Source organism: Bos indicus x Bos taurus, chromosome X (assembly GCF_003369695.1).
Source record: "Bos indicus x Bos taurus breed Angus x Brahman F1 hybrid chromosome X, Bos_hybrid_MaternalHap_v2.0, whole genome shotgun sequence".
Classification (NCBI taxonomy): Eukaryota; Metazoa; Chordata; class Mammalia; order Artiodactyla; family Bovidae; genus Bos; species Bos indicus x Bos taurus.
Genome location: NC_040105.1, coordinates 32,009,628 through 32,022,077, shown reverse-complemented (window position 1 = coordinate 32,022,077; position 12,450 = coordinate 32,009,628). Strand labels below are relative to the sequence as shown.

The following is a 12,450-nucleotide window of genomic DNA, read 5'->3' as shown; positions in this document are numbered from 1 at the left end:
CTTCTTCAAGTTAAAAAATCTCCCTACGCCTTTAGCATGATCACCAAGGCAGAATTTCATTAACGAATCAGACAGTCATATTTACCTTTTCAAAATAAGTCCTTGCAAAGAACACGTGTTCTTGATCTAGAAGTGTCCGCATTTTTGATTTTTAAAAAGCGTTTTAAACAGATATGGAGCTAAAATATCAAAAATGTTTTTTAAATCAAATTGTAACAGCAGGCTCCAAATCCTTGTCAGGTAGGTTAGATAAAATGTTTAGGTAATCTCATCAAACTCCTGCTAAAATTAAATATGAAAAGACTCCAAAAAAAAAAAAAAAAGATTTAGCATAGTCCTGGTATCCCTGTACGTTCCACTGTGTTATGTAGCACAAATCACGAGGTATATATTTTTTATGTTGAATGCTCTATCAAGTGAGTGGCATCGTGAAAGAGCGTGGGCTTGTAGCCAGATGAATCGAAGGTCAAATCCCATATACTCAATCCTTGGACCTCTCTGCCCTTAGATAAGTTATTTAACCCATCTGAGTGTCAGTTTCCTCATCTATAAACTGCACCATTAAAAGTGACAGGAGTTCCTTGAGTCTGGTTAGGAGTTATTACAGGATCCTTTAAACAGAACGTGAACGTGAAGTCGCTCAATCCTGTCCAACTCTTTGAGACCCCATGGACTGTAGCTCACCAGACTCCTCGGTCCATGGGATTCTCCAGGCAAGAATACTGGAGTGGGTTGCCATTTCCTTCTCCAGGGGATCTTCCCGACCCAGGGATCGAACCCAGGTCTCCCGCATTTCGGGTAGACACTTTAACCTCTGAGCCACCAGGGAAGCAAATCCTTGTCAGGTAGGTTAGATAAAATGTTTAGTTAAATCTCATCAAACTCCTGCTAAAATCAAATATGAAAGTACTCAGAAAAAAGATTCAGCATAGTCCTGGTATCCCTGTACGTTCCACTGTGTTATATAGCACAAATCACAAGGTGTATATTTTTTATGTTGAATGCTCTATCAAGTGAGTGGCATCGTGAAAGAGCATGGGCTTGTAGCCAGATGAATCGAAGGTCAAATCCCATATACTCAATCCTTTGACCTCTCTGCCCTTAGATAAGTTATTTAACCCGTCTGAGTGTCAGTATCCTCATCTATAAACTGCACCATTAAAAGTGACAGGAGTTCCTTGAGTTTGGTTAGGAGTTATTACAGGATCCTTTAAACAGAAGTAAGAATGATATTTTCAAAGAAACCTCCAATAAGTGTTTCCTAATACATCAAAAGATGTTTTTTCACCCTGAACCGTAGGTTAGACAGTGAAGCTTTAAGACATGCCATTTTATAATATATGCTTCAGTTAACAGTTTCTTTTTAAAAAATATAAAATTGAGAAGTGGAGAAGGCAACGGCACCCCACTCCAGTACTCTTGCCTGGAAAATCCCATGGATGGAGGAGCCTGGTAGGCTGCAGTCCATCGGGTCGTGAAGAGTCGGACATGACTGAGTGACTTCACTTTCAATTTTCACTTTCATGCATTGGAGAAGGAAATGGCAACCCACTCCAGTGTTCTTGCCTGGAGAATCCCAGGGACAGGGGAGCCTGGTGGGCTGCCATCTATGGGATCGCACAGAGTCGGACACGACTGAAGCGATTTAGCAACTTAGCAACAAAAGTTGAGAGGGAATCATAGACTTGGCTAAACAGTAGTCACTAATACTCTGGCCATTTCTAACCTCATAATGGGTGCTTTCGTTCTTTCCAAAAGTCATTTGATATTATTTCCATTTCACCGTCAGTAAGATGTAAGATGGAGTTGCTAATTGTTTTTAACGGTATAGGTGTTTACAAATTAAGAAACAAGACTCAAGAAGTAAATAAATTATTTTTCAGAAGGCTCATTACATGTAAAATTCATTTAGCAGAGGAGTATATCCCAGGGTTTGAAACTGGGATAAAAGGAGACGAGTTGCTTGCTGCCTCCCTCTCATAAATCTCAGTTGCTGCTGCACTGTGTGGTCCGTGGCACATAAGTGTTTCTTCCTTAATGGACATACACTTGTGGACACTTTATCTCTTAATGCCAATCTTGCTGGGCACAGTTTAGCTTTCACTTTCTTACACTGTCTTCAATAAATTCAAGGGTCAAGGTACTTAAGTTTTACCTCCCAGACTTGTCAAATTTCCTACACTTGCTTTTATCCAAATGTTCTTTTGATAGCCATTTTCCGCTTTTGCTTTGAAAAGCCAACTCAACCAAACAAAGGAATTCAGATGAGAAATGTCCTTGGCATGTATAACAATATGAGATGTGAATTAAATGGGAGGGAAAAATCCTCCCCATTGTGGATCTGAGCCTAGAGGATAATGGAGCTGTGATTTAGCCCACGAAAATGTGTTAGAGTAAGTGAACTGACCTTTTGCTGCTCTTACTGCTGAGACAAAATGAGGACATAAATACAAATTAATTTCTTCTTATCACTTTGTGAGACATTATAATTCATTTTTCATTTATGTGCCTAATGTTTACCTAGCTTACAAAAATATGCATTATTCCTAAAAGCTCAGGGGATTTGTATACTTAAATGGCAACTCAGAGAAAGACTGATTTTTTTTTCTTAAGAGAGATTTCTAACCCTAATATAGTGATTAAAAAAAAAAGTTAGCTTCCTGTCAATTCAATTTGATCCAATCTCTTGCACTTGTCTAACAATGAAGTTGCACCCATTTAGGCAGTGATAGGAACCAGCATCTCTGAGTGCTTATAAAAGCTGACTGATAATCCAAAGATTGCTTAGCTCCATCCTTTGTAATTCAAATTAGAGCCAGCATTTCTAAGCAATAAACATATAAATCCATAAATTCAAGCACTATGTACATTTTCTTATAACTGTGAATATGGTATTGTAAAAATCTACCTGTGGGAGAAATATCAATAACCTCAGATATGCAGATGACACCAACCTTATCGCATAAAGCAAAGAAGAACTAAAAAGCCTCTTGATGAAAGTGAAAGAGGAGAGTGAAAAAGATGGCTTAAAATTCAACATTCAGAAAACTAAGATCATGGCATCCAGTCCCATCACTTCATGGCAAGTAGATGGGGAAACAGTGGAAACAGTGACAGATCTTCATTTTGGGGGGCTCCAAAACAACTGCAGATGGTGACTGCAGCCATGAAATTAAAAGACACTCGCTCCTTGGATGACAAGCTATGACCAACCTACACAGCATATTAAAAAGCAGAGACATAACTTTGCCAACAAAAGTCGCATCTAGTCAAAGCTATGGTTTTTCCAGTAGTCATGTACTGATGTGAGAGTTGGACTATAAAGAAAGCTAAGCGTCAAAGAATTGATGCTTTTAAACTATGGTGTTGGAGACGACTCTTGAGAGTCCCTTGGACTGCAAGGAGACCCAGCCAGTCCATCCTAAAGGAAATCAGTCCTGAATATTCATTGAAAGGACTGATGCTGAAGCTGAAGCTACAATAGTTTGGCCACATGATGCGAAGAACTGACTCGTTTGAAAAGACCCTGATGCTGGGAAAGATTGAAGGCAGGAGGAGAAGGGGACAATAGACGATGAGATGGTTGGATGGCATCACCGACTCGATGGACATGCGTTTGAGTAAGCTCCTGGAGTTGGTGATGGACGGGGAAGCCTGACATCCTGCAGTCCATGAAGTCACAAAGAGTCGAACACAACTGAGTGACTGAACTGAACTGAACTGAAGCTGTGAGCACGCATGTAACCATGATTTCTAATTCACTTAACTAATCACTGAGATCAGTAAAAACACTGTGCCTGCTTTGTAACAGAAGTGACTTGGATTCAGTTCATTGAGACTGTTCTGAGAGTAGTATTTAAGCAGTAGAATGTGTTGCTGTAGGATGTGTATGCTGTCGTGTTGGAAATTTTTTAAAAAAGAATATACTGCAGTTCTAAACATCTACTTGTAAAGATGTAATAAGTACTTTTTTAGAATGAGTAAAATAGTTCACCCTTGGTGGTTCTTAGAAGGCTTCATAGAAACACTACAATCAAGCAAAATATAAATAACCACCAACACTTATATAACTCAGTTCAAGTTAAAACTGTTTTTCAATACATGATCTTGTTTAATACTTGAAGCAGTTCTTTAAGTTGGCATGATTATTTTCTTTGAGAGACATATGATTTAGCCATACGTTTGTTGAAAAAGTCACTTGATTTTATTGAGTAGGGGAAGATAAAGAATTGCTCCTAGTATTACAAGAAATTATGGATTTAAAATGTTTCCATAATTTGAAAGAGAGTCAGTGGTAAGGAATCCGCCTGCCAATGCAAGAAATATGCATTTGATCCCTGGGCCAGGAAGATCCCCTGGAGAAGGAAATAATAGCAACCCACTCTACTATTCTTGCCTGGGAAATCCCATGGGCATAGGAGCCAGGTGGGCCATGATCCATAGGACCACAATAGAATCTGATGTGCTGCTGCTGCTGCTAAGTTGCTTCAGTCGTGTCTGACTCTGTGCGACCCCATGGACTGCCCCCTACCAGGCTTCTCCGTCCGTAGGATTCTCCAAGCAAGAACACTGGAGTGGGCTGCCATTTCTTTCTCCAGTGCGTGAAAGTGGAAAGTGAAAGTCAAGTCACTCAGTCGTATCCGACTCTTCGTGACCCCATGGACTGCAGCCTACCAGGCTCCTCCATCCATGGGATTTTCTGGGCAACAGTACTGGAGTGGGGTGCCATCGCCTTCTCCCAGAATCTGATGTGACTTAGCAACTAAACAACAACACGGATCGGTAATCCAAGCAGTTGATTGACTTAAGACTTGAATCCAAGTGTTTTGACTCTAGATAATTTTATATTCTCCATAAAAATCACAAAATGATAGCATGTTTGTATTTGAGAAGTTGTCCCAATGCGTTATTAAAATTCTGCTCTATTTGAACAATTTAAATTCATTTTACAGTAGTAACTGAAATGTATTCTCTAAAATGCCCCCACTCTAATATGTGCATCTTATAACTATTTTAATTTTGTGAGACATTTTGCAGTGCCATGGAATCAGCCTCTCTTAAATCTGTCCTATGTACTTTGTTAGATATGCCATGACAAAATGCCAGAGATTGGATTTCCTAAACAACAGAAATGTGTTTTCGCACAGATCTGGAGTCTAGAAGTCCAAGGTATGGGCAGGTTTGGTTCCTTCTGAGGCCTCTCTCCTTGCCTTGCAAATGGCAGCCTTCTTGCTATGTCCACCCAACGGCCTCTCCTCTGTGCCCATACATCCCTTGTGTCTTTCTAAAGACACAATTTTATTTCCTCTTTTTGTAAGGACACTAGTCGGACTGAACTGGAGTCCACACTAACATACTCATTTTAACTTAAAAGCCCCATTTAAAGGCCCTGCCTGTCAAGGTCCTGTCTTCTAATACAGTCACATTCTAGGGTAGAGGTCAATAGGGCTTTAACATATGAATTTTAGGCAGATGCAGTTCAGTCCATAACATCTTTATTCTGTTCATTTTTGGCACATAGTGTATGTTCAAAAATATTTGTTATTTAAATAAATTAATGATTGGTGGATGAATGAATCAGAGCTTATACTTAACTATAAATTAAATATTGACTGAATATTTAACCTCAGTGGAATTATAAAAGTTATCTATTATGATTATTTGAATACAAAGGAAACTTTTAATGATAATCTTTTTATCCTTTTCTAACTGAAGTATAGTTGACATATAATATTATATGTTGTATTTGTACAACATAGTGATTCACAATTTTTAAAGATTATACTCCATTTATAGTTACTGTAAAATACTGGTTATATTCCCTGTGTTGTACAATATATCCTTTTAGTTTATTGCTACCCCTATATTGCCCTTCCCCTCTCCCTACTGGTAACCACTAATTTATTCTCTGTATCTGTGAATTTGCTTCTTTTTGGTTATATTTACTAGTTTTCTTTTTTTTAAGAGTCCACATATAAGTGATATCATACAGTATTTGTCTTTCTCTTTCTGGCTTATTTCATTTAACATAATGCCTTCCAAGCCCATCTATGTTGTTGCAAATGGCGAAATTTCATTATCTATTCATCTGTTCATAGAAATAATATTCTTAAAATAGTTGTTTTAACTAGGTTGTTTTGACTAGGTTGACTGTATATAAAAAATATTAACTATTTTTTTTAATAATTAGAAAATCTATAGTATAAAGTATATCACAGTATATTTTGCAATTTCTGTAAATTTAATCTTTGGCAATCTAGAATAGAGGTCTTTATGTGGATTTGTTTTATACAATGTCCTACTAAAATCAATAAATTATAAAAGCTCTATAAGATTGCAAACCTAAGATACTACTTCGCTAGCCTCTAGCTTTGTGTGTCTTGTAGCACTGGAGAGAAAATAGTATATCTATTTAGACGTCTTAGTTAATTTTCTTTCATTTATGAAGGTGGTGCTACAGTTTGAGTTTCTCTCTTAGCCCTTGACACCCATCTCCACTGGGGTTGGAGCCCTGTAATAAACGTCCCACAATTTGACCTTTTCTATCTGCATCATAAAATCAGGCAGATGGTGTAGTTTATGGCTAACAGGCAAGAGTTTCTCCGTTTAAAGCTGTTTTTTTTTTTTTTTTTCACAACTAATCCATTACCAGGTATGCTACATGCCATTTTATCTGATGTGTCCTTACAAGGTAACTAGGAAGTTTACTAAAATAACTTCTAATATGTTTTTGAGAAAAAAATCCCAAATTTTAATTGTAATAATTAAATAGCTAACGTTGAATACATTGAGTTATGTTACGCATTTCCTGGGTATCTTGAATCACTGTTTCAGTGTTAAGGCTTCTGTCATAAACTAATGTAATTCAAAAGTGGCCGAGTAGAGAATGAAACTATAAAAAATGCAAAATCACTTATGTTATGCTTGAAAGTAATAATATTTTTATTTGACATTTCTGAAGAAAAACTGAAAACTCACCTGTGACTGAGCTGTATCTGAGTTCATGATCATTTTAATATTGTAGAAAAACATTTATTGCTTACTTCTTACCCCTATGTATGAGACTTCCTTTTCTAAAAGGTGGTAGATTAAATACAATAAAAAAGAGTAGGTCTCTGAGTTATTTAGGGATAGATGGGTTTTGCCATGATGCTAATTACATTTATATTATTTGAATCATACATCAAAGTTTTCTAGTTGGATCAATCCAAATGTGTAGTATCAAGTAACATAGAAATTATGATCAGGCTTATCTTAGATGCTGAGTATATTTGTAAAAAATATGAGTAACAAACATTTTTTCTAGTTCTTATTCTATACAAAATAAGATTCCATATTTTGAGATTCTTCTAGCTCTAGAGGTCTAATATCTATGGGTAAATAATTTTATTATTTATAAGGAAGTAAAAAAAATTGGAATTTTAGACTCTGAAGTGCATCCTAATATTGTTGAAATAAATGATACATTTCTTAAAACAGTACCTTTATACAAAAATCATAACAACACGCTTTTTCACCTAAAAATATTAGTGCTTATTTTATATTACATACTAAAATAGCATGTGCATATAGATATTGTTATTGTTGTTTAGTCACTAAGTTGTGTCCAACTCCTTCGTGACCCCATCAACTGTAGCCCACCAAGCTCCTCGGACCATGGGAATTCCCAGGCAAGAACACTGGACTGGGTTGCCATTTCCTTCTCCAGGGTATTTTCCCAATCCAGGGATTTAATCTGCATCTCCTGCATTAGCAGGTGGATTCTTTACCACTGAGCCACTAGTATTAGTGACAGGCTAAAGACAGGGCAACTCTTACTCAGAAAACTATTACTCTACTGAGTTTTCTCAATAGAACAGTTTAGAGAAATAGTGACTTTAAATATTTGTAATAATAATCCAGTTAACTTTAAAAACTCACATGTGGATATGATGTTAAGTCAGTACTAATATTCTTCTACAATCAAAATATTAAGCAATTCTAATTATATAAGATTGCTTCAGATGAGAGTCTTTTGACATCCTATTTTTTAGCCAGACTTTTATTCTTTTGACATATTTTCAGACCTAAGAAAGATACACATTTTCCATATTATCAATGACAAATCCTATTTCATTCTACATTTATATTTTACTGTTTATATTTGCTGTGTAGACATTTCAAATAGTGGTGTGATATCTGCCTTATACTTCTTGTAAGTATCTCTACTTTTCCATATAGGGTGCAACAGTGAAATAATCTAATGACAAATGAAAGACATGTACTTATATAATTATAAGCAGAAGCTGACAGATGCTCCTTACAACTCCTAGTATACATAAGATAACCAAAGTTAGATACTTTTACAAATCATTCATGCCATTTTTTAATAAAATATAGTTAACAGGTAAGCATTTGCTGATGTTGTGGTGGGTTTTCTCTTCCCCAGGTACTGGGAGATCGGTGGGCAAACATCTGTAGGTGGACTGAAGATCGCTGGGTTCTTTTACAGGATGTTCTTCTAAAATGGCAACGTTTTACTGAAGAGCAGGTGAGTTACATGGGGGATAGTGTATCAGTGAAAGATGTGGAGAGATGTTAAATGGGTACATAAAAATATATGATGTACTTTAATAATTATTTTTCTTTCTCTTTTAAAATTATTTGATTTCTTTCAGTGCCTTTTTAGTACATGGCTTTCAGATAAAGAAGATGCATTGAACAAGATTCCCACAACTGGCTTTAAGGATCAAAGTGAAATGTTATCAAGTCTTCAAAAACTGGCCGTACGTATTCTTTAGCTATTGATATTATTAAAAAAAAAAAAAAGTAGTTTTTACTAACATCCTTCTTTGGTCTTTCTAATGTTTAAATCTTAAACATAATATTCGTTGTTCTTTCTTATATCAGTCTCTTTAATTATATTGTTACTTGTCTTAATTAAAATAGGGAAAGGTGATTGTGGGAAAGATTGAAGGCAGGACTAGAAGGGGGCAACAGAGGATGCCATGGTCGGATGGCATCATCGACTCAATGGCCATGAATTTGATCAAACTCCGGGAGATAGTGAAAGACAGGGAAGCCTGGCATGCTGCAGCCCATGGGGTTGCAAAGAGTCAGACACAACTGAACAACAACAAATAGTATTGCTCCCCTCACATAGAAGAAAGAGAAACTCTAGTGTCTCTGCCTTTTCTTACAAGGTCATGAATCCCATCATGGGGGCTTCACTGTCATCAGTGCAGTTCAGTCGTTCAGTCATGTCCAACTCTTTGTGACCCCATGAACTGCAGCACGCCAGGCCTCCCTGTCCATCACCAACTCCCAGAGTCTACCCAAACCCATGTCCATTGTGTCAGTGATGCCATCCAACCATCCCATCCTCTGTCATCCCCTTCTCCTCCTGCCCCCAATCCCTCCCAGCATCAGGGTCTTTTCAAATGAGTCAGCTATTCACATGTCATAAATTCTTCACTGTCATAAACTCATCTAAACCTAATTACCTCCCGAAGGCCCAGTGTCTTAATACCATGATATTGGGGGGATGTAGAATTTCAATATATATATATATATATTGAGTGGGGACACAATCATTTAGACCATATCATTATAACCCTGGACTCACAAAATGTGTGTCTTTCTCACATACAAAATATATTCATTCCATCTGAACAGACCCAAAGTAACTTATATAGTCCCAATATCAACTCTTCAGCATATATTGTAAAGTTCAAAATCTTATCTTCCTAATCAAATAAGACTCAAAGTCTGAGGCTGAGCTCTCTAACTATGAACCTGTGAAACCAGACTAGTTATATGCTTCCAAAATACAGTGGTGTGACAGGTATAGGATAGGTATTCCCATTCGAAAAGGGGAAACATAGCAAGAACAATTCTGTAAGTTCCTAATGCTTGACAATATTCCTCTTTGGACTGATGCTCTGCACTCCAGGGCCACCGGAGTGGCACCATCACCCCCAGAATTCCACAAAATGGCCTTGCCTCTTCAGCATCACAGTGCACTGCCCGCCCACATGGCTCTCTGCTGCAGTCCCACTCACAGGACTCCCTGTCGTGGCTGCTCCTGAGACACTAGGTGGCGGCATCCTGCCTGCCTGTCCCCCCAAACCTGAGAGGTGGCCCCACCCTTTGAAACCCATGAGGAACTGGCTCTGCTATTTGGGCCTACGGTAGGGGTGGCGGCCCTGATGTCTTTGTATCACCTATATCATTCTCTTTTCTTCATGGGAAGAATGCACGTATTCACAATCTTCCTTCAATCCTGGTTTTCTTTGTTTCCATTAGTCACAGCTGGCATTTCTACTAGTATATTACAGTATCCATGGCTTCATATTCATGTATCCATAATGTATACATCTGTACCCCGGCTTCTGATCAGAGAGCTGATTAGGTCTCTGGTTCACATCCACACTAATATCCTCATCAAATAGTAGATCAACCACACCCATTAGTGTTCACGTCTAAACATCCTTTCTCATTTTTTTTTTTCCAATGTGGATAGACTGAGAATTTTACAAAACCATAATTTCCGGTTCTTTTTGTTAAACACTTCCTTCTTCAACTGATTTTTCTCTTCTTGCTTTTTTACCTTAAGCATTCAGATGAAACCATGCTGTTCCTTTCACACTTTGCTTAAATATTTCCCAAAGACATCAGATTTCTTAGCTAAATATCCCATTTCATCATGCACAAGTTCTACCTTCTACAAAATACTAGAACATCAACACAATTCAGTCAAGTTCTTTGCCACTTTATAACAAGGATCGTCTTCTCTCCCTTGGCCAATATGTTCCTTACTTTGTCTGAGACCCCAAAAGAATGGCCTTTATCATCCATGTTTATACCAACATGCTGTTCATGATTATTTACGTATTCTCTAAAAAGATGGAAACTTTCTTTCCAGCTCTCCTTTTTTCTCCCTGAGTCCTCACCAGAGTTGCCCTTCGAAGTTATCTTCATGGCAATCTTGACTTTTTCGGGCATGTACCTCAAAACTCTTTCACCCTCTACCCATGACCCCGTTCAAAGCTGTTTCTGCATTTTTCGGTATTTGATACAAGAGACACCAGTTCTTGCTCCCAATTTCTATCTTAGTCTGCTTGTGCTGCTGTAATAAAATGCCACAGATTGGTGACTTTAACAGTAGATATTTATTTCTTATAGTTCTAGAAACAGGGCAGCACAATATCAAGGTGCTGGAAGATTTGGTTCTTGGTGAGGGCCCTCTTCCTGGTGAGACAGAGGAAGCTCTGGTATCCCTTCTTTTTTGTATGAGGGCACTAATCACAGGAGATATAAGAGGCTCAGGATCGATCCCTGGGTTGGGAAGATCCCATGGAAGAGAGCCTGGCAACCTACTCCGGCATTCCTGCCTGGAGAATCCCATGGAGATAGAAGCCTTGTGGACCACAGTCTATAGCGTCACAAAGAGTCAGACACAACTAAAGTGACTTAGCACACAAGCAGAATCCTAGCATGGGGGCCCTACTGTCATGACCTCATCTAAGCATCATTACCTCCCCAAAGCTCCACCTCCTAATATGATAACATTGGAAGGTTAGGCCTTCAAAATATGAATTTTGGAAGGACATAAATATTAATTTTATAATATGTAGGTAAAGTTTGAACTTTGTTTTTTGAAACAGATTTGTACTCTTTGAAAAAGTATAACATACCTAGAATAAGATTACAGTAAAAATTTAAAATGTAACACTGAAAAGTACCTGTGAATGTTCTGTAAAATTATAAACAGTATAGTTCTAGAATAAGCTTAAGTTTCATAAATCTAATAAGTCTAAAATAAACTTAATTAGATTCTCTGAGAAATACAAGAGTAGCACAAGAAATGATTATCCTCACATAGAAGGGGCTTATATCATGTTTTGGAAAATAAGAAAAACATTAAAGCAAACAAAATGGCATTGATTATAGCACCCATATGTTTTTTTTTTTAATTGGAAGCTAATTACTTTACAATATTGTGGTGGTTTTTGCCATACATTCACATGAATCAGCCATGGGTGAACATGTGTTCCCCATCCTGAAACCCCCTCCTACCTCCCTCCCCATCCCATCCCTCAGGGTCATTGCAGTGCACCCGGCCTGAGCACCCATCTCATGCATCGAACCTGAACTGGCAATCTATTTCACATATGGTAATATACATGTTTCGATGCTATTCTCTCAAGTCATCCCACCTTCGCCTTCTCCCACAGAGTCCAAAAGTCTGTTCTTTACATCTGTGTCTCTCGCTGTCTCACATATAGGGTCGTTGTTACCATCTTTCTAAATTCTATATATATGCGTTAATATATTCTATTGGTGTTTTTCTTTTTGACTTACTTTGCTTTGTATAATAGGCTCCAGTTTCATCCACCTCATTAGAACTGATTCAAATGCATTCTTTTTAATAGCTGAGTAATATTCCATTGTGTATATGTACCACAGCTT

At 37.6% G+C, this 12,450-nt stretch overlaps 1 protein-coding gene across 9 annotated transcripts in view; it reads left to right on the top strand.

Moving 5' to 3' along the window:
• The window catches only part of DMD (dystrophin), a 2,656,945-nt gene that overhangs the window by 1,085,913 nt on the left and 1,558,582 nt on the right, over positions 1 to 12,450 (top strand). For all 9 annotated transcript variants that reach the window (XM_027533579.1, XM_027533577.1, XM_027533571.1 and 6 more), the window contains 2 exons: positions 8,429 to 8,530; positions 8,658 to 8,765. In XM_027533579.1, coding sequence (XP_027389380.1) covers positions 8,429 to 8,530; positions 8,658 to 8,765 — 210 coding nt within the window. The remainder of the gene's footprint in view (positions 1 to 8,428; positions 8,531 to 8,657; positions 8,766 to 12,450) is intronic.